The sequence below is a fragment of the Electrona antarctica genome (assembly GCF_951216825.1).
Source record: "Electrona antarctica genome assembly, chromosome: 9".
NCBI classification, from domain to species: domain Eukaryota; kingdom Metazoa; phylum Chordata; class Actinopteri; order Myctophiformes; family Myctophidae; genus Electrona; species Electrona antarctica.
In genome coordinates, this window is record NC_136790.1 from 40819985 (window position 1) to 40843560 (window position 23576).

The 23576-nt window shown below is 42.5% G+C and overlaps 2 protein-coding genes across 2 annotated transcripts in view; one reads left to right on the forward strand and one right to left on the reverse strand.

Moving 5' to 3' along the window:
* The window catches only part of cplane2 (ciliogenesis and planar polarity effector 2), a 395788-nt gene that overhangs the window by 302144 nt on the left and 70068 nt on the right, over positions 1–23576 (reverse strand). The window lies entirely within an intron of this gene.
* il17rd (interleukin 17 receptor D) overlaps positions 5528–23576 on the forward strand; it is a 36429-nt gene continuing 18380 nt past the window's right edge. The window contains exon 1 of the mRNA XM_079510736.1: positions 5528–5665. Coding sequence (XP_079366862.1) covers positions 5546–5665 — 120 coding nt within the window. The 5' untranslated portion in view covers positions 5528–5545. The remainder of the gene's footprint in view (positions 5666–23576) is intronic.

Consider the following 23576-nt stretch of genomic DNA (forward strand, 5'->3'; position numbering starts at 1 on the left):
ATCTTCCAGTTGATGGTCATGTTACATGTATATTTCCCAAATTGTTGATCAAATGTTATTTTAAACATTTGATAAAGAGAGAAAAACAGGTGCGCTTCCTCTGGAAACTCCCCTTGGTTGAGGCAGTGGGTGCTTGGCTTTGAAAATAAACCAACCATAAACCAACTAAATGGAAAAAATGGCACTCCAAAATAAAAGATGCAAGACTGGCTCAGATGCAATTTCTCATGTTTATTTGCGAACGCTGACGCGTTTTGGCAGAGCCTTCTTCAGAGCAGACTAAAAAAATGATACTGAGGATTTAGTAGCTATTTTCTACTCTTTGTGAATATGTAAGGCTAAGTGATAAACAAATTACCACCCAAGCAGTGCCCTCTTCATCCAGCCGAGGGCAGGCGTGAGACGGCTCTGTTTCTGTGTGAAAGTGACTGCATGTGTGTGAGATATTGTGCTTTGCAAACTAAAGTCTGAACTGTATGAAGCCACTGTCCATTTGAACTTATCTGGTATTGATGCACACTTCACCACAGTAACAGGTCCCCCAGGTTCAGTTCCCCACTGCATGAGTCCTGCTCAAATCTCCATGAGCAAGGCACTGAAATGCTACCTGCTCAGTGCTCACAAATTGCAAGTCATCCTGGATAAGTCTGTTACAGGTTCCTTTAAAAGTTACTGTAATTTTCAAATTAATTTTATGGTTCCTTTTTGATGATGTCTTCTGTCAACATGTGCCACTCACTGCGGTCTAGCACCCTATGGCCAGCCTTATTGCTGCAACACCATTGGTGCTACTAGAGACAAACTCCCACAAAGACGAGCAACATTTAATGTTAATATGTTATGGTCATATCATCATATGTGTCTGTGGTCTGTGATCTTTAAAAAAATACCCATCAAAGTAGTTACTGTTTGTTGGGCAGCAGTGTTTCTGTATATACTTTCTGTTTACATTAAATAGATCACCTCACCTCGTATTAATTATCATCTGAGAAATGTACCTGCTCAGAGCCCAAATGAAGATACAGTAGCAGAAGATTATATATATATATATATATATATAGTCTTTGATTGATCATTGATGATCAGGGGTAAATTGACTGGGTGATAGTAATTTAATGAGGGGAATTGGTGATTTAAATGGTTGATAGTGATGTAATGCATTGCATGGGTGAGCTGCAGGTGACATAAACATGAACAATGATGTTAAGTTGTAAATATTTGCCGGTGGTTCTCATTATAGTGACATGATAAAAACATGCTTTTCAATGGTCAATAAAACGCATAACACAAAGGTGTCCAAGGGTCTTTCTTTAAGAGGTTAAATGATGCTAGTATTAGTAATGCACCTTTTATTAGAAGGATAAGCCCCAATCAGATGCATAGTCTTGTTTTCAAGGGGGATCATAAGACAAATACAAATAAATGCATTAAACAATACAACACAAACGCATCCATGCAAGTATACGTTGAGATTTAGCATTATTAGCACTGCAGCTATAGCATTATTAGTACAGTACTGTCATACAGTATTAGGGTTGAGAGAGGAAGTTTGTTCTAAGTACTCACCTCAACTCCATCAACATTCCATCCAGCCCTCCTTCCTTTTCAGAGCTGAATAAACAAGTGTGCTGTTGGTTTTAAGCCTTCTATAGACCTTAAATTGGGTGTTAATCTGGTTTTAATGGGAACAAACTGTCCCCTGCCGTTGTACCATTGTACCCCATCATGCGGCTCCACCACTGGGCCTCCAGTCTCCTGGTAGCTTTTGTTTTTACGGCAACACAATCCACTGGCCTCCATATGCATGACAACGGTCAGTCGACTGGGGAAATTGGGAGATTAGCATAATAGTATTAGCTACAGGATTTGACTGGATTATTGCAATTATTATTATTATAGGTTGCGAATAAGCAGAGGTAAATATCTAATTATCTGACTGACTAGCCCCATAAAAATACTTTTTCTCATTTATCTTGTGTAATATATTATACACAATATATTTTAGATATATTGTTGCCTTTATGAATTCATTTTCTCCCTTATATTTCTTCTTTATGCTATTTCATCAAAACATATTTCTTCCCTGTATTCGACTGACTAAAGTTGACTGACTGACTGTTGAACTGTTACTTTAACATACCATGTTTGGTTGGACCCGTTTTTTTCAATGCTCTTAGTTTGGATTAAGAAAGTGTTTTTCTGAGCCGCTGTGTAGCTGTGAGATATGATTTTAAATATTTACACACACACACACACACACACACACAACCTCTCAGAGGTTTAGTCTATTATTTGTGTTAATTGACTCCTACCTGTTCTATTTAGTGTTTCACCATGGGGAGCGTTCCTCCATTCAGATGGAAAGTCTACTTCTTTCCTCTGGTCCTTATTTAAGAGACAGCACAGAAAGACAGAGGAAGAGAAGGTGGCGGAATGACAGAGAAAAACACTTCAAGTTAATGTAACTATAGTTAAATATGTCATGTCATTTTAGAAATGTGATGTTTAGACCTTAGTCTTTTTATGTTTGCTGCTACAGAAAGAAGATATTTTATTTTAACTGGAGACCTCAAGGAGAAATAACTAGTGGGAAGAATGAGGACAGGAGCAGGTACAACTGTTTTTTCCATTGAGAGAATTCTCAGGTTGGATTTGGACAAACCCAGAGATTCCCTGACTCTCTATCGACCATGGACAGGTAATACATACTTCACCATTGAATTTAAATCTTACATTAACTTCTACTTCTAGCATGTCATTAAGAGGAAGTGAAATGTTCAAATTCAACAACATAGTAGGCCTATAACTCAATATATTTTAATATAGCTATTTACCAGGACACCAGGTCACGGTTATTTCATATTTTAGATTTGTAATTTTGTAGTGGTGTTTTAACCTGTATTAATTGTGTGTGTGTATTGTGATAATCATAAACCCAATGCTACATCAGATGGGAAACTACTTACCATAATTTAATTTCATATGTAATGTATAATGTATTTTAACTGTATTTAACATATTCCTTAACACTCTTCATCCAGGGAGGGAATACACATTTTCTTAATGAATTTTCAATTTGGTTTATTATCAGTTTTATTCTGGTGAAGATGAGGCCGGGGTCTCAGTGTGTTTATGACTTTATGTCTTTCAGAGGACAGAGCAACATGGCTGCCATGTCCTGCTTCTGAGAGGACAGACGAGAATGACACCCTCTGCTCTAAACAGCAACTCAAACAGACTTACAGGCCGATGCTAAACTGGTACATCGGACGCAGACAGAGGACTGCTTTCACCAGCACACAGGTACAATAGGATATATTGAGAGTCCAAAATGTAAACATTTGCAATGTGGTCACTCACATTTGCTGTAACATATATACTGGATGTACAGATAAATCGATTGATCGATAGTCAATGAAAAGTCAATGACTGTGTGTGCGTGTGTGTGTGTGTGTGTGTGTGTGTGTGTGTGTGTGTGTGTGTGTGTGTGTGTGTGTGTGTGTGTGTGTGTGTGTGTGTGTGTGTGTGTGCGTGCGTGCGTGCGTGCGTGCGTGCGTGCGTGCGTGCGTGTATACTCCAGGTAGATGTACTAGAGTGTGTTTTTCAAGTGGACTCATATCCCGGCATCCAGCTGAGAGAGGAACTGTCCTCTAGACTCCACCTGGATGAGGACAGGATCCAGGTGAGGTCATCATGTCCACTGTCCACTCCACTTCATATCTCTGTCTGTCTGTCATAACTGTGTCATTCTGTTTGCTTTTAGTGAAAGATCATACTTATTGCCTAATTACAACAATCTCTTTCTATCTGATCCCTCCCTCTCTCACTCTGTGTCTCTCATCCGCTGTAGATCTGGTTTCAGAACCGCAGGGCTAAACGGAAGCGTTCAGACAGAGAGTCCAGGCTGCATCTGTTCCAAACGGCACTCGCGGACCTGGTAGGCGTCACCATCAGCCCCGGGACCAGAGATCAACTGTGCTTCAACCAGGAAGACAGAACAGATCTCAGAACTGAAGGGAATACTAGCCATGACGATGAGACTGGATAGTGAGTCAGTCAAGTCATTATTGTTAAATCTGATATTGTCAAATATTATATTTCTGTCTTGAAATGTAAAACAAAATTAAAGTCTTTTGCTCACCTAAAGGCAACAGGTGCATAGGAGAAGACCAAACGAGGGTCCCAACATACTGAAAGAAAAAAAGAACCCATACAGTCTTCAACAACGTAGACATTCGTCATGTTATCTTTGTCTTCAAATGTACACATGTCACATAATGTATTTGAAACAAATATAAAACATGTATACAATATATCTGGGGAGAAAGAATTCCAGGCTCCAGACTAAAATAAATAATTAGCCACTTATCTGACAGGAGTCCCCCAGGGATCTATACTAGGGCCTAGTAGATTTTCTCTGTAAACATCTGATCCACAAGCTAACAATAACAACACATCGTAACGTGACTCGTTTTGAGCTTACTGATCGATCAGCTATCGTTGTTGAATGTTTGCTCCAGAATATGGACGCTAGGTTCAAGTTTATAAAGACTTAAATGAATGTCTATCTGAACAAAACATATATGTTTTACTCTTTTATCATCGTATGTACCTGTACACTGACTAGATGTAACAATAAAGAACACCTTGATCTTTGTCTGTCTCATATCTCTTTCTCTTTGTAGTTGTCCACGCACGCACGCACGCACACACGCACGCACGCACACACAGCTGACAGTTCCCATGGTGACTTCAATAGTGCTGAAATAAGAGCAGGGTGGGGCATGCATGACAGCACACACACACACACACACACGCGCACACACACACACACACACTCATCACACACACACACACACACACACATGGTGGGGGGGGCAACAGACATTAGACTTAATATATAGCTTTCATTTTGTATTGATTTATTATTGTATGTCGACAGACAGTGCAAATACGGTATGTTATTAGGCTATTATTATTTTGATTATTATAATAATTATTATTATTATTAATTAATAATAATAATAATATTATTATTATTATAACGATGCTATTATGCTATGAAACAGCACCCTCTTGTGGTATCCGTGACTGTTGACCCTCTCACAACAAGTGTGGAAAAATATAAAGAAAAATGTTGTGTGTGTGTGTGTGTGTGTGTGTGTGTGTGTGTGTGTGTGTGTGTGTGTGTGTGTGTGTGTGTGTGTGTGTGTGTGTGTGTGTGTGTGTGTGTGTGTGTGTGTGTGTGTGATATTAAAGCTAGGCTACAAGACTAATTATGGCATAGGCCTATATTTTATTGCAAATTGTAACTTTGCAAACTTTTGCAAACTCAAAGTACTTTGAGACGCGCGCGCGCACACACACACACACACGCACACACACACACAGGCAGGGGGTTCCTCAGTGTGCGACAGGAGACCGCCTCCCTCCCTCGCACACACCTTCTCTCTCTCAGCCCCCTCTGTCCTCTTCTCTTCTCTCTCTGCCATTCCTGGTTGATGTTTGGTCGGACTAGAAGGAAAGGAGAGGAGGAGAGGTGAGAATGGCGTCGGTGCGAACACTTTTCTACCTTCTCTCCGTGTTGTTGCTGTTTTCATGGCTCCGCTCCGCGTCTCCGTCCAGCCTTAGAGCAGCGACCCAGCAGGACAGATGCGACCTAAAGGTAACAATGCACTGCGTTTAGGAAACGTCCTTTGTGCCGAGCTGCTGGGAAACTTTGTATTGTCGGTGCGCCTCTTGAAGTGCGCACGTAACGCGTGTGCGTGTGTGTGTGTGTGTGTGTGTGCGCGCGCGCGCGTGCGTTCGTGCGCGCGCCTAAACAGCACTCACTGTGATGATAACTAACACATTATCACTTTTCCTAGGCTACAGTACTAGTTTATTTGACGTAAAGTCGTGTATTTTGTAAAGCACCTTGCGCATGGGGTGTGTGTGTGTGAATTTGTGTAAAAGCTTTTTTTGCACTGCGTAATTGTTGCAGCCTTTACCTTTATAGGATCTTCTGACATTTGCTAATGTGCGTGCGTGTGTGTTTAGATTAGAACCCTCATTGGTTAACATTGGCACCTTTTGGCCAGCTCTGTGAACGAGAATAGTAGTGTAGGCTATCTAGGTCTACTTGAAGACATACGGTATTTTAAAGTCGTCCAGTTCAGTGATGTGTGTGTTGTTCTCTAACGGTATAGTTGCGTCCTGTTTAAAAAGTTACACTTGTGTAGGCTTGTCTGCACAACACAGCAAAGTGCTTTTCATGTGTTTGTCAGTCCAGTTTTAAACCACAAATAAATTAAGTGACCCTATAAAGGCAAGTCCGTTTATTATAAGTTATTATGCTGCTGTAAAGTTGTCATTTATTTATGTATGTTGTTATTCAATATCATGATCATAAGTAATATTGTAAAATCCATTTGAGGGCTCTATGTGCTGTGTGTGAGGCTGAGCTCTGACCTGTAACCACTTTCAGCCTTGTCTTTCCATCTTGGGCATGCATGGTAAAAACATGCTCACATCGCATCGTGAGATTGTGACAATTTGTGAGTGCAATATCCCCTAACCTTTACCCCCCATATGCTGCTATAAGGACTCCTATCGTGCAATGTCCGTCTCTCTGAGTCTATGAACTAATGGTGCGTTTTAATTGTTTTTAAAAGTGGATTTTAGATTTTAATAGTATTTTAGTTCTCAAAGCCAGTGAAACGAGATTTCGTTCTCTTATGCATTTTATGTATCTGCTGAATGACAATAAAGTTATCTATCTATCTATCTATCTATCTATCTATCTATCTATCTATCTATCTATCTATCTATCTATCTATCTATCTATCTATCTATCTATCTATCTATCTATCTATCTATCTACCTACCTACCTACCTACCTACCTATCTATCTATCTATCTATCTACCTACCTACCTACCTACCAACCTATCTATCTATCTATCTATCTATCTATCTATCTAGATTGTAGATTGGCTATTCTTCGTGAATTTGGAGCTTCTAGTAAGTCGTTTTGTAGGACAGAAACTGTATGGATTCTCTTCTATTCCTGTATTTTTTTTAAAAGCCTAGAGTTCTGAACCAGCTGCTGTGTTCATTCTGGGTGTCATAAAACATTCTTCTTAGACACTAGTTTGATGTAGAAAACAGAAACCATTACAACTGTTGTTGTCTCCACCAGGCCGAAGGCATGGGGAGAGAGTATGTTTTGCACTCCGTCCGTGTGTGTGTGTGTGTCCGTCCGTGTGTCCGTGTGTCCTTCCGTCCGTCCGTTACCAGCTAATCTCCGGCACCGTTAACCCGGTCGATGCCACACTTTGCACACACACTCCCTGGATGCCAACGATGAACCTCTGCCCTGCATTTTCCAGAACGGCCTGTTATAGCGCCACCATGAGGCAGCTTTTCACATTGTTTACCTAAAACTGCACCGATCTGCGTGAAACGTTGCATGCACACTCCCTAGAGGCCAAGGACAAACCTTTCACCTGCATTTTCCGCATCTGCCTTTTATAGCGCCACCAGGAGGCCGACTTTTGTAAAACACATTTTTTGAGATTACTCCTCCAGATTCTGTCCAAAAATCTCACAAATCGTTACACAGTATCTCTATGCTCATGTGCTCAAGTCGGATTTGTCCGATATTTCATATTCCAACCTAATTGGCTATAATTGCCTTTCACAGTTTGCAAGATTGCCCCGTTTTGAACAAAAGCCTCAAATCATGAACGCAGCATGCAATTTACGTGAAATCTTTCACACATTTTCTTACTAGGCTGAGGAATATATCCCACCCTTTTCACATTGGCCTGTTATAGCGCCACCAACAGGCTGATTTTTGCAAAACACATTTTTGGAACAAAATGCCTCAAGTCATCCAATTGCCATCAAAGGCAAACATGTTTATATTACTCCTAAACATTTTGCCAAACATCTCACACAGTCCTATCCTCCTGGTGGAGACCTGTGCCCAGAAGGGCACTTTTTCTAGTTTCCAGTGTACCTTCTCTTCTCTTCTCTTCTCTTCTCTTCTCTTCTCTTCTCTTCTCTTCTCTTCTCTTCTCTTCTCTTCTCTTCTCTTCTCTTCTCTTCTCTTCTCTTCTCTTCTCTTCTCTTCTCTTCTCTTCTCTTCTCTTCTCTTCTCTTCTCTTCTCTTCTCTTCTCCTCTCCTCTCCTCTCCTCTCCTCTCCTCTCCTCTCCTCTCCTCTTCTGTCTTTTGTTATTGTATATTGACTTGCAGTGTTAACTGAGTTTTTACGGTGTGTGTGTGTGTGTGTGTGTGTGTGTGTGTGTGTGTGTGTGTGTGTGTGTGTGTGTGTGTGTGTGTGTGAGAGAGAGAGAGAGAGAGAGATAGAGTTGTTTGTTGTTTTCCTGAAAGGCAGAAGAAAAGACTAAATAAGCATGTTAAAGAGAACATAAAAATATCAGGATATGTCTTGTCTATATACACATGGCATAAGACCAGCAGATAGTAAACTTATGTAGTATATGAGGTTAAAACAAAACGTGGTAACACATTGGTATGTTGTTGTGTACATAGGCTGGAAGAAATATAGGGCCAGAAACTTTACTAAATAATATGGCAGGTCCACAGAGGAACATAGAAGCACATGATGAGAGAGAAAAGACAGGCCAGTATGGTGATGATAGGCAGTGATCATCAGGCCAGGCTGACACTAATATGCATTATAGTAGATTTATTCAATACAAAAGATGACAATGATAATTCTACAATAATGATGTAATATAATAATGAGAAAATAAGAATAGAAAGGAAGAAGGGAAAGCGATGGAGGAAGGAAAGGTGGACGGGGAGTCTGACACCGACCTGGATGTTGGGGCTTAAAGGGATAGTTCACCCCTCTTCTATCGATTACTACCCATGGAGACTTGAATTCAAAGGAGACTATGTGTGTCTCCATAGGGAACCACTGCTGTTCATCAAATTATTGGCTTAGGAAAAAAAATAATCCATGAATTCAAGTCTCCATGGGGTGAGTAATCGATAGAAAAGATTTTGGGTGTGAACTATCCCTTTAAATACAGGATACATAACATATATACATTGTTATGATACTTCTGATGCCTGACTATGAAATGTGCTGCTCCACACTCAGCGACCGAGAGCGGCGACACTACCTAAACAACTATGAACATGTGTTCCATTCTCATCGACTGAGAATGGAAAGCCCACTGCTATACACCGAGGCCATAGTCCCTGCCTTAGACAGAAAACTGTTGCCTGATACGAGAAACATTCTCCTTGCTTTCATCCATCCATCCATCTTCAACCACTTATCCAGAGTCGGGTCACGGGGGCAACAGCTCCAGCAGAGAGCTCCAGACTTCCCTCTCCAAAGCAACATTTGTAACTTCATCCTGGGGATTCCCGAGGCGTTCCCAGGCCTGTTTGGAGATACAGTATAATCCTCTGATCCTGGGTCTGCCTGGGGGTCTCCTTCCAGTGGGATGTGCAACGAGGAGGACCTCCCTAGGGAGGTGCTCGTGAGGCATCCTAATCCTTACTAGATGCCCGAACCACCTACACTGGCTCCTTTCCAGGCGAAGAAGCAGCAGGTCTACTCCGAGTCTCTCTCACGTGACTGAACTAAGGGAGATGCCAGCCACTCGGCTGAAAATTCCGTCCGCTTGTATCGGCAACCTTATTACCTTGTCGTCTTGCTGTATGAGCGTGCTGCTTGCTTACAGAGGGATAGCTGCTTAATAACTACACTGAGGGTTTACTAAACTCACAAGACATATTATCATCAGACTCATTTAATTCCCCTGCAGGTCATTACATTCAGACACATCAGCATACAGTCATATATGAATATTAACTGAAATATGAATCAATAAATAAACTAGAAAAAGTGCCCTTCTGGGCACAGGTCTCCACCAGGAGGATAGGACTGTGAGATGTTTGGCAAAATGTTTAGGCAATTGGATGATTTGAGGCATTTTGTTCCAAAAATGTGTTTTGCAAAAATCAACCTGTTGGTGGCGCTATAACAGGCCAATGTGAAAAGGGTGGGATATATTCCTCAGCCTAGTAAGAAAATGTGTGAAAGATTTCACGTAAATGGCATGCTGCGTTCATGATTTGAAGCTTTTGTTCAAAACGAGGCAATCTTGCTAAACTGTGAAAGCCAATTATAGCCAATTAGGATGGAATATGAAATAGCGGACAGATCCAACTTGAGCACATGACCATAGAGATACTGTGTAACGATTTGTGAGATTTTTGGACAGAATCTGGAGGAGTAATATCAAAAAAGGTGTTGTACAAAAGTCGGCCTCCTGGTGGCGCTATAAAAGGCAGATGCGGAAAATGCAGGTCAAAGGTTTGTCCTTGGCCTCTAGGGAGTGTGCATGCAACGTTTCACGCAGATCGGTGCAGTTTTAGGTAAAACATGTGAAAAGCTGCCTCATGGTGGCGCTATAACAGGCCGTTCTGGAAAATGCGGGGCAGAGGTTCATCGTTGGCATCCAGGGAGTGTGTGTGCAAAGTTTGGCATCGACCGGGTTAACGGTGCCGGAGATTAGCTGGTAACGGACGGACGGAAGGACACACGGACACACGGACACACGGACGGAGTGCAAAACATACTCTCTCCCCATGCCTTCGGCCTGGTGGAGACAATAACCTAAAAGGAATATAAGTTGTATTTTTTACACTGTTCGGAAATCTTTTGATCTTTCTTGCCCTTAATACTATGGTAGGCCTCCTTGCCTTGCCGTGGCCGTTCATGCTTCTTGTCGTCCATGTGTGAGAGGACGTGTGAAGAGCCACATGGTGATTGCATCGTAGCTGGATGTGTTTTGACGATTTGCAAATGGCCACGGATCTAGTGAGCCAGGTAGTGTGGAGCAGATGTAGTTTCTCACCAGCCTCTCAACACATTTGCTGACTATTGGGTTGAGGGGAGCGACAGGTTTCCATTCATTCAAGCATGTTACTGTAACACCTAAAGCAGGGGTTCTCAACCCGTGGGTCGCGACCCCTTGGGGGGTCGCCAAATTAGTTTGGGGGGTCCCCAAATTATTATTATTTTTTTTTTCAAGATTTTTCAAAAATAGCAGACCTACAAGCTCGTAGCGCACCACTCGGTGGCGCGCTATGAGCTTGTAGATCTGCTATTTTTCAATAGCTAAATTATAACATAATGCTTAAAACACCAAAAGGGGTTCCCGCCCAAAATGGGTTAAGGTTATTGTAGCAGTCAATTTATATTGGGGGTCGGGAGGGGGCGGGGCGGGGGTCCCGAGACATTGCCAAAGCATTTCCGGGGGTCCCCGGCCAAAAAGGTTGAGAACCCCTGACCTAAAGGACCACTTCACCACTTTCATATAATTGGTCCTCACTAATGTTCATGATAAAATAGCACAATTCTTTTATACTTATAGCCTGTGTCTCAGAAACCTGTCTTCCAGTGACAGGCAGATTTCTTTAAACATTTTTATTTATTTGTATATTTAGATTTGTATTATCGTGAGAACGATGGCTTCCATTATCGCAATGCAACTTTTCAGGAATAGAAAGCCTGCAGTTTCTATTAGTTTGGATTCCCCATTGACAGGTTTCTGAACTGCCCACAGCTCTCCTATGAGACACAGACTGAGTAAAAAAAAATGTGGTATTTTATCATGAACATTAGTGAGAACCAATTATATGAAGATAGGTTGTAAAGTGGTGAAGTCGTGTGTGTGTGTGTGTGTGTGTGTGTGTGTGTGTGTGTGTGTGTGTGTGTGTGTGTCTGTCTGTCTGTCTGTCTGTCTGTCTGTCTGTCTGTCTGTCTGTCTGTCTGTCTGTCTGTCTGTCTGTCTGTCTGTCTGTCTGTCTGTCTGTCTGTCTGTCTGTCTGTCTGTCTGTCTGTCTGTCTGTCTGTCTGTCTGTCTGTCTGTCTGTGTGTGTGTGTGTGTGTGTGTGTGTGTGTGTGTGTGTGTGTGTGTGTGTCTTTCTGTCGGTCGGTCGGTCCACAGCTATTCTCTCAAACCGCTGGACCGATCAGCGACCTCCTTTGTATGGATGCTGCCCTTAGGCCACATGTTTTATACTTTTAACTTTAATTGTATAATGGAAGTCAATGAGGCTGTGAATAGGATAGCCATGATGCTGGAAATTCACCAACAGAAACCAACGTTTCGACCTGCACCTGTGAATAGGATAGCAACTTAAACCTTCACAAATTTGGAGTCCTACTCATACCTACTCAAAATAATAGACTGACATCATAGGTGACTAATGTCAGAACAGGCTTGTCATATGCAGGCAGAGATCCAAATTGGAGCCAATTCCAAGATCCACATAGGAGCCGCATTGCTTCTATGGGGATCCGGTTCATTTCCTAGTTGTTTTTCCACATGGCTTAAATTGTCATCAGATTCACAGATCATGACTGCACTCTCACATGGTATTGAAACTGATACTTGAAACTCATACCCGGAAGTTGTGCGGAAACCGGAAATGCCCACTAAGTGGCAAAAAGCGACAATCTGGCCTTGATAGCCCATATACCTGTTAAACTCTGTTAAACAACGTTAAACTCTGCCACTTGATTTGCCACTCACATTATGCATGCGTTTGCATACCCTCTATAGAGCGTCGCAGTCCCGCCATAGACATTTCTAAAAGTATTTATTTAAAGACGGTTACGCCGCGGACAAAGCCAACTCGAGTCGTGACAACTCATGACAACACAAACAATATTTTGGACCAAACAAATAATTACAAAGAAGAAAAACAAAACAAAAAAGTGTTGTAACCTGCCGTTTTTTTCTTCTTTCTAATTATTTTTTCGGCCCCAAAAATTGTGTTTGTTGTCATGATTTGTCACGACTCGAGTTGGCTTTGTCCGCGGCGTAAACGTCTTTAAATAAATACTTTCTGAAATGTCTATGAGGAAAATGAACGGAGAATCATTTCCTGGTCCATGGTAGGGGGCGGGACTGCGACGCTCTATTGCCATGGAGACACAACCACCATTATAAAAAGGATGTAGTCTGAGAGGTGGGTCAAGGCATGTGCATAATGTCCACTGTCTAGCATGAATTGACAGCTTCATGTGTTCATGCTGTGGGTCAGTCTAGTGTAATGGTTCCTAAACGTTTTAGCTTGTGACCCGAAAGAGAAATGTGATGTCTCCCTGGGACTGAAACTAAAGAATAGCAGATCTACAAGCTCACACACATTGTGAGCTTGTGTAGATGTAATATTTTTACTACTTATTAAAACATATTGTTTTTAATTAATTAAATTCTTTAGATTTTTTATTTCTTTTGAGTCCCGACCCATAGTTTGGTCGAGAGTCGACCTGGGAATATCAGAATGAATTTCACCGCATTCACAGAATATTTCTTTGTACAACAACCAACCATTCACCAATTGTAGGAAAACATACACATATAATTTGATGATGACTTGCTAGTGAAGCCTCTAGTTTACAGTAAGTTGGAATGGTTTCCAATGATGGACAAAATGTCCATATGTTGTTGATAAACCATAATGTGACCAAGCATTGCATTGGCTTGGCTGTTAGTTGGATTTACTGCAGGTTTAATTAGTTACATTGGGGATTACTCATGTAAGCAAAAGATTAATGTTTGATCAATTAGCTGTGTGTGTGTGTGTGTGTGTGTGTGTGTGTGTGCGTGCGTGCGACCGTGCGTGCGTGCGTGCGTGCGTGCGTGCGTGCGTGCGCAACAATGTTGTCAAGTTTACTTGTTAGTGGGTTGTTCCTACCAACCCCTCTCTCTCTCTCTCTCTGTGTGTGTGTACACGTGCACGTGGAGGGGGTGGGTCTGTGGTCAGGGAGGGGGGGGCAGGAAGGAATGTTAACAGAGTAAACAACTGGAAGCTTCCTGCAGAGATGACTTCAAAGACTGTGTGTGCGACTGTGCGTGCACACACACACACACACACACACACACACACACACACACACACCTCTACAAGTTTTGTCTCTCTTGCCCAACCCCCATTCATTCACTCCTCCCCCACTCTCTTAACACTCACACACACACACACACACACACACACACACACACACACACACACACACACACACACACACACAGTCACAGTCACACACACACACACAGTCACACACGCGCACGCACGCACACACGCACGAACGCACGCACGCACACACACACACACACACACACACACACACACACACACACACACACACACACACACATGAAAGGAGGTGTGTGATGTGGGTGTCTGACTGTTCCACAGGTGTCGCATCATTAAAGCTTGCACACATAGAACACACTCACTCACACACATGTGTGTGTGCTCTACTGCTCTTACATGTTTGAGTGCATACATGAACATATGTGCTTGCTTGCATACGTGTGTGTGTGTGTGTGTGTGTGTGTGTGTGTGTGTGTGTGTGTGTGTGTGTGTGTGTGTGTGTGTGTGTGTGTGTGTGTGTGTGTGTGTGTGTGTGTGTGTGTGTGTGTGTGTGTGTTTTTCTTCTCCTCAGAGAACAGGAGCTGTTTTTCCCATTTCCTCCTGTCTTCCTTACATGCCATCATTACTCTTCTGTGTGTGTGCGTGTGCGTGTGCGTGCGTGCGTGCGTGCTTGTGTGCGTGTGTGTTCGGATGGAGGGGGGTGTGTGTGTGTGTGTGTGTGTGTGTGTGTGTGTGTGTGTGTGTGTGTGTGTGTGTGTGTGTGTGTGTGTGTGTGTGTGTGTGTGTGTGTGTGTGTGTGTGTGTGTGTGTGTGTGTGTGTGTGTGTGTGTGTGTGTGTGTGTGTGTGTGTGTGTGTTTCTGACTGACTGACTGAATATTCACCCTGTCAAGCCATTCATAATGGAGAGAGAGAGACAGAGAGAGCATGTGTTGTTTAACTTTCTAGCTTTGATGTGACTGTTTTCTACATTAAAACTCTTACTGACAGACGGCCAGCAATATGTTTTTATCATCATCTCACACAGGAGGATTGGCTTGATTTATGCCCTGTGCGTGTGTGTGTGTGCGCGCGCGTGTGTGTGTGTGTGTGTGTGTGTGTGTGTGTGTGTGTGTGTGTGTGTGTGTGTGTGTGTGTGTGTGTGTGTATTTTCAGTTATGTGTGCCCGCTGCACACAAAACTGCACATGTGTGGTATGTGTGTGCTTGTACTGCTATCTTTGTGAGAGTCCTTTCCTTACAAAGATAGTGAGATGAGGGTAATTATGGAAAGTTTTGCTGATGGTCCTCAGTTTGTCAGGGGCTGTTTTAGGACAGCGCTGGGGGTTGAATTGGATTACCGGTAGTGGTGCACATTCACATCCATTTGTTTTAATCAATGGATGGATGGTCGAACAATGATGTGTTCAACATTACAATTTAGCATGTATTTTGTGTATGTGTATATATATATATTTATTTTATTTCCTCCAGACTGTTTTTCCGACTATCCTTGGGATTGTGGGTGGGGGGAGGGTGGGATAGGGGATTGAGTTTTATTTTTATATTTTATATGTCTGTTTAATACTTGCCCCTGGGCTACTGTTACAAAAACCTGAATACAAAGATTTTGAAAAGAAGAACATTACAATTTAGGCATTTAGCAGACGCTCTTCATCCAGAGCGATTTACAGTAAGCAAGAACAAAAACATGGTAATACATCATAATATGATGTGTATGTATACATATTCATGATGGCTATTTTTTATGTATATTATACATAAAAATAGCCATCATGAATAATACGTAAGCTAGTAAGAACCTAAAGTGGAATATCTATATAACGAAACTATGCGTACAAGGTCGTCGAGGCTAGGTCAAGTGCTATACGGCAAGTGCTACAGGCTATGATGGAGTCTGAAGAGGTGGGTTTTCAGACTACGGCGGAAGATTGGGAGTGAGTTTGCAGTTCTGATTGCTATGGGAAGTGCTTCCCATAGTTTTGGAGCCATTCCAATACTGACGATAAGAACGCTCCCTTTCCAAGGCATAGAGGGGTGGATTCAAACTAGCGCAGGAAACCGACGCCGGCTCCCTATTGGTTCACTAACCTATGTGACCTAGGGCATTCACTTCTAGTCATTTTTACTAGTTGACTAGTTGCCTAGTTTACTAGTCGACTAGTCGACTAGTTGTTTAACTACCTATTATGTAAAAAAAATAAAAATAAAAAAAAAATATATATATATATATTTTTTTTAAATAAATATTTGTACATTGAAAAACTGTGTACATGTTGACTATAACTATAATCTACCTGATCTTGAGGCCTACAAAATTGGGAAAAAAATAAAAATAATAAACTTTTTTTTTTCTTTTTCTTATCAACTAGTCAACTAGTACCAACAAGTCGACTAGTAAACTAGTCGACTAGTTGCTTAATGCCCTAATGTGACCTCAATCACCCCCCCTCCCCTCCCCGGTAGAACCATAGAGTATTAAAAGGATAGAGACTGAACCTGAGTGACAGCCCCGCCCTCCCGCTATTCGTGTCAGTGGAAGTTGCTCAGTGGCGTTTTGAAGCACCCGGAAGAACCGAAGTGCAAACGTGCTCAACATTAAAGCCCAGCTGCACAGAGTTTCCTCGTCATAACTCCACGGGTCCGCCTGCAGTCCCTCCTCTTACCACTAGGGCCGAGTGCTTCAACGTTGGAGAGCCTCACTGGGGCCTTGGGTAGAACACAGCGGAGAACACTGCACTCTGATTGGTTAGGAAAATACAAGGTTCACTCCCACTCTTTTCCCACGCTTTTCTCTTTGCATACATTTGATGGAAATGATGTAAAGATGTAAAGGCTAGGAACAAAGCTACTGACTTTGTTCTCAAACATTTTCATGTTGTTGATTGTATTTGACCACAGATCCCCATTTGAAAAGATTTGTGTCAAATTTACTCAAAATTACAATATATTTATTTGTTCAAAAATATGCATGAAAAAGGTCGCGAAGAAGCCCCCGGGATTTGTCCCCGTGAACCGGAAGTAGTAATCAGCCATTTTGGAGTCAGACAGATTTTGGAGTCATTAGAAATGCTAATATGCTGACCGGGAGGTCGGATTCATGTTTTATTACGCTCCTAACATCGTCCTTTACCTCAATCGGAGCCCTAAAGCCGCTAAAGGTCACGTGCGGGCACGTGTGTACAAGTTTTTGGTTTTGGATTACGTCACACCATGGAAGCAATCGTTGCCTAGCGACGGAAAGCTATAAAATATGGTAAACATTATATTATTAATTCTGGATTAATACTCTTTCAAACAAGTCTTGTGTTTGGCACAGCAGGGTTTAATAGCTACACGCAAGATATCTCAGGGTTGGCATAGATTGTGATTTTTCAAATAGCCAAAGTATACTGTAAAATAGCTAGTGTTAAAATATCTAGAGCAGTGACAATGGGGCACTGGCCTACTTGGAAGGATACAAGCTGGAAATGCATGCCCCACCCAGTTATTATGTATGTGTCGGTGTCCCTATTATGCCCATATATGGAGTTCTTTGTCAGGCATGCCCAAATATGGAGTCTATGCAGATGTCATGATGTCAGAAGTCGGTGGGACCAGAGACAAATCCGTATACAGAGTTCATTGTCAGGCATGCCCAAATATGGAGTATATGCAGTGATGTCAGAAGTGATGTCAGTTGTGTCCCCTTTTATGCCCATATATAGAGTTCTTTGTCAGGCATGCCCCAATATGGAGTCTTTTTTCTTTTTTTTTAAGGTTTATTTATTGATAATGCAGACATCATCATTATTCAAAACAATGAATTACAGAATCATGATTTCCTTTTTTTTTTTTTTTAAACAAGACAAGACAAACTCAAAAGAAAAAGACAAAAAACAGCAAAAACAAACCCCCCCCACCCACCCCCCACCCCAACCCCAGAAAGAGGCAGAGGCCTTTTGTGGCGGTTCTGGACAACCGTGGGTCCGACCGACTCGACACCATGCAATCTACTCCCTGTGGGGGTGTGTCAAATTTGAAGTCGGTGGGGCGAACGGTTCTCGAGTTACGTGGATTCTGCACGCACACACACACACACACACACACACACACACACACACACACACACACACACACACACACACACACACACACACACACACACACACACACACACAGAGACTTGGTGACCCCCTGGATCGGCCTCAAGGGCCCCTGGGGAAGCCCGGACCCCACTATGAGGACCACTGTAGAGTGTCCATGTTTGATGTATGATGCACGTGGAATGAGAAACAAGACAGAGCCTTCTCTTCTCTTCTCCCAAATGAACATTGGCTTGCGTTCAAATGCTCATCTGACTTCAATGCTTTAACAAATGTTCAAGGTTTTCATCATCACGTGTGCATGTAGCGGCAAGATTACAAGCAGTGATATTGCTGTTCTTGGAGCCTCCTCGACAGTATGGATGAACATTTGAATCCAATAAGATTAAAAATAGTCATCATGAAGCAAAATTGTATTCTTGCATATATGTTGCAAAATGAAATAAAATATGTAAATTAAGTCCAGTGTTAAGAATAGATATGTGCTGAAGGAGGACAGGCAGAGTGTGTGTGTTTGGGGGGTTGTTCGGATGGAGATGTGTGTGTGTGTGTGTGTGTGCAGTGTGTGTGTGTGTGTGTGTGTGTGTGTGTGTGTGTGTGTGTGCGTGCGTGCGTGGTGTTTTTTGTCTCCTGTGGGAAAATCTATGGTTGGTTGGTCCTGAACAGACTCCTACTGGGATGAATGATCACACACGCACGCACGCACGCGTGCACACACACACACACACACACACACACACACACACACACACACACACACACACCATTAAGTCTACACGAAACCACTTTATCCTTCACTTGCTTATTCACAACACACGCACACACACAATCTCAGTTACGGTACATTTTATGTTTTCTCGTTCTTTAGGTCAGTAATAATCTCTCTCTCTCTAACGTGTGCGACTGTGCGTGCGTGCGTGCGTGCGTGCGCGCGCGTGTGTGTGTGTGGGTGTGTGTGTGTGTGTGTGTGTATTTCGGCTCCAGGGCTTACTAGCTTCGTTTTATGCAAATCTACCGTTGTGCTGTCTCGCTGCTGATTGGCTGGTGGTCTGTGCTACTATTTGTTTATTGGCTGGCAGGCAGAACAGGTTTGTGTCTGAACACAACACCAGCTTGAGGACCTTCCTCTGAACCCTGTTAGATCTTCCTTGGTTAAAATAAGTGTTAAACAGCTCTATATTCAGATAGTACTCATTGCTGTATAGAGTGTTTGATCAGTAACAGTGTTAAACAGCTCTATATTCAGATAGTACTCATTGCTGTATATAAGTGTTCACTGTTCAGTAACAGTGTTAAACAGCTCTATATTCAGACCTCGCCTCACCAGACCTTCCACCACCTCGGAGGAAAGCCTGGTCTCTGTTTCAAAAGTCTGTATGATCCTGTCGGGAGCGGATTATATCGTTACGTCATGTTGTAGTATTGTTTTGTAGTCGATCAGGCAGGAACAACAGGCGGTAACTTTATATATATCTATGGCAACTTCCTTTTCATTTTCTCAATAAAAGCTCTCGTAGCCTGTAGCTTTTACTGAGACAAATATTCAGATAGTACTCATTGCTGTATAGAGTGTTTGATCAGTAACAGTGTTAAACAGCTCTATATTCAGATAGTACTCATTGCTGTATATAAGTGTTTGTTCAGTAACATGTCTTTCCAGTTCTTTATTAGACAGAAAATGCATTTTCAGTTCGGGATTCAAATGTTATCCAATCAGGATAGAGAACTCAGTCAGGATACAGATTAACCCATTCAGGACGGGAACCCCTTTTGGTGTTTTAAGCTTATACTTTAGCTATTGAAAAATAGCAGATCTACAAGCTCATAGCGCGGCACTCTGCAGCGCTAAGAGCTTGTAGATCTGCTATTTTTTTTAAATCGTGAAAATGTGGCGCAAATCTTTGACCGTTTGACCGAACGTTTTTATCTCCCCCAGAAGAGGAGGCTTGCTTCTGGGGGGTGCCTGGAAAAACATATTTTGAGATGGGGGTCCAGGGCCAATTACATATAATTCTGGGGGTCGTTGACATGAAATAGTTTGAGAACCACTGACATAGAAACATAACTTTTTCAGAAAACTGTCATGTCATAGAAGACATTTGTAGAGTCGAATTGGTTTAAACAAGTAAAATTGGAAGTGATGACACAAAGAAATGAGCAGATACAATTGGAACTGGAACACTAAAAATGTCAGCTACTTGAAAATGTATTTTGTTAAAGAGCAGCTGGAGTGACTGAACAAACACACTATACAGCAATGATTACTATCAGAATATAGTGCTCTAAGCTTTTAACAAAATATCACGTACCCTACCTTTAACTCAGTGGTTCTCAATTATGTTCTTTTTGTTATTTCAAGGATCAAGTGAATTGTGACAACGATTTGATTTACGCATCATGTTAAACCAAATAGTAGACTGACAACCTCTCACCTAGCATTTGAGAGAGATTTAACTGAAGGTCTGAACTACGATTCAGTTACATATTGTCAAGTGCAAGCCCCGTCCTCTCATGTTGAGACATCACTATACAAGTATACATGCTTGAACACAATTTTGCTGTCACCTTAAATGCCCGGATGCAGTTGGAACCAGAACATCGGTGTGCCCAGCTATTTGCAGCTTCAGAGTCCATTTCAAGGTGACACAAACAGGACTCCATCTTGATTGTGCAGATAGCATAACATCTAACCAAAACATCCGCAGGAGGGCCACCGATCACCCGAGGCATGATTTCTTATAAAATACAATATTTGATTAGAATTGGAATCATTGTTTTAGATTAGTTATTAGCGTCAGAAGATTTTTAATCCCGTCCGCAATAATGGAGGGGGAACACTTTTGATGACGCACAAAGCGGAAATGACGCCGGAAGTTGCCCAATAGACGCTCCTGACTGTAGTCTATCGCTCGTTGATATCAAACAATTGATTCTCTGTCTTTGGGCCAATCTCCGTCCTGGGCACATAACGTAATTAATGTTGCTGTTGTAATCGCAATGTTGAAATGAGTTACTAATTTAATAAAAATACATACATTGATTATACTTGCATATTCTCTATATTAACGTTTTTCTGTTTGGTAGCCCACACCTCCTGCGCGGGGGGGGGGGGGTTGTGGTATCCCGGGGGTCCGCGGTGACCATTTTGCCTCCCTAAAATGTCCTTCCTGGAGACGCCACTGGTTACAGACCTGTAAGGGTCCTCGACTCCACTTTGAGGAACACTGTCTTAAGTCATTACTTCTACTTCATAGATTTGTTACGTAAGAGTTAGTTACAGACCAGTCCAGGAATTTCATTGGACAAGGGGCATCCCATGAGTGCTGATATGATATCCAATACAACAGCACTGGAGCTGTTTGCCACATATAGCAGCATAATGCATATTATTATTAAAAACCATGCTAACCAATAGCCATCCTAGCAGTTCCCACGGTATAAGCCATCACTTTGATGTTCACGCTCATCATGTGATTTATACATCCACTGATTCCTGCTTTCACATATGGGGATTAAACAAACCTGAGTTTGCGTGCGTGTGTGCGCGTGTAGTGCGTCCATGCGTAGTACGTCCGTGCGTCCGTCCGTGCGTGTGTGTGTGTGTGTGTGTGTGCGCGTGCGTGCGTGCGTGCGTCTTCCTGTGTATGTTAGTTAATCAAAAGAGAGACAGGAAGAGATGTCCAGTCCAAGTGTCTCTTTACTGAAGTCATCACATGTGGTTGTATTTGAGTGTGTGTGTGTGTGTGTGTGTGTGTGTGTGTGTGTGTGTGTGTGTGTGTGTGTGTGTGTGTGTGTGTGTGTGTGTGTGTGTGTGTGTGTGTGTGTGTGTGTGTGTGCACGCGCAGTCGCGCATGCTTTTATGTGTGTGTGTGTGTGAGTGTGTGACAGGAAGACATTAAGGAAAACATGGCTGTGATTGGTGCCCTGAAGCCTTCCATGATCAACTGATATATCTACACACACACACACACACACACACACACACACACACACACACACACACACACACACACACACACACCCTTACATGGTTGTGTACAAAGACACAACGTGTGTGCGTGCTTGCGGAGGTAAATCTGTTGCCAATCTTCTATAGATGTACAGGTTAACAGGGGTCAGGTGTGTGTGTGTGTGTGTGTGTGTGTGTGTGTGTGTGTGTGTGTGTGTGTGTGTGTGTGTGTGTGTGTGTGTGTGTGTGTGTGTGTGTGTGTGTGTGTGTGTGTGTGTGTGTGTGTGTGTGTGTGTGTGTGTGTGTGTGTGTGTGTGTGTGTGTGTGTGTGTGTGTGTGTGTGCGCGTGTGCGCGTGTGTGTGTGCATGTGCATGCGTGTGTGCGTGCATATACTGTGCAGAAGTGTGTGTGCAGACTGTGCACTCCAGAACACTCCCCACAACATCTGGAATATGTCTGGTGCCTCTAAACAAAATGAGGGAGAGGGAGGGAGGTGTGTGTGTGTGTATGTGAATTGTGTGTTCCTGGTGAGAGAGCTTAAAGTATGTCATGGAAGTACATCACCTTTCTGTCTTTCTTTCTTTCTTTCTTTCTTTCTTTCTTTCTTTCTTTCTTTCTTTCCATGCCCCTCTCAGTCTAAGCACCCCCCCCCCCCCTCTCTCTCTCTCTCTCTCTCTCTCTCTCTCTCTCTCTCTCTCTCTCTCTGTGTAATTGCACTCTGTCTCATCAGACAGGAAGTCTGTCTAACTCCACTAATTAACCCTCTGATTACCACAGCTAGGATTACTGTGTGTGTGTGTGTGTGTGTGTGTGTGTGTGTGTGTGTGTGTGTGTGTGTGTGTGTGTGTGTGTGTGTGTGTGTGTGTGTGTGTGTGTGTGTGCGTGTGTGTGTTCGTGTGCATGTGCGTGTGCGTGTGTGCGTGTGCATACACAATATCATGTGTTTGTGTGTGTGTGTGTGGGGGGGGGGGGGGGGGGGGGGGGGTGAGAGAGAGAGAGGGAGAGAGTGCGTGTGTGTGTGTAAAAGAGAGACAGAGAGAGGAAGAAGGGGGAGAGACGCAGAGAGGTAATGATAATCATTAGTGAACACCTGGCAAAGGAAGAATGTAAGACACCCAGGAACTCCTCTCCTCTCATCTTCTGTGAATTCTATCCATTTCTTCTAGGGCTGGGCATTAATGTGCGCATCAATCGTACCAAAACAAAGAACACAGTTAGTTGACTATTGTCATATCAATATATCAATATATCATTGACCTAAATGGAATTAGATGATTAAAAAAAGCTCATGATCCAACTCCAAGGATGTATCATAGATGACTTTGGACAGGTGGAAAACTTTAAACTTGAAGAGTGACTGACGCATTACTTTACCTGAGTGAGTTACATATTCTGACTGGTTGTACTTAAATCTTGAGTGTTTCATTAGCACGTACGTACGAACGTGACAAACATACAGCTTGTAGTGACGTCCCTGATGAACGCACGTTTGAAAGAGGCCACGATAAAGATATATTCCAAGGATTTGACAGTGACGTCACTGTTATGCAACACGGAAGTAGCATGGACAGATTGGACGCCATTATGCTCAAAGCTGGTTATAAAGATACCAAGGATTCGTCAG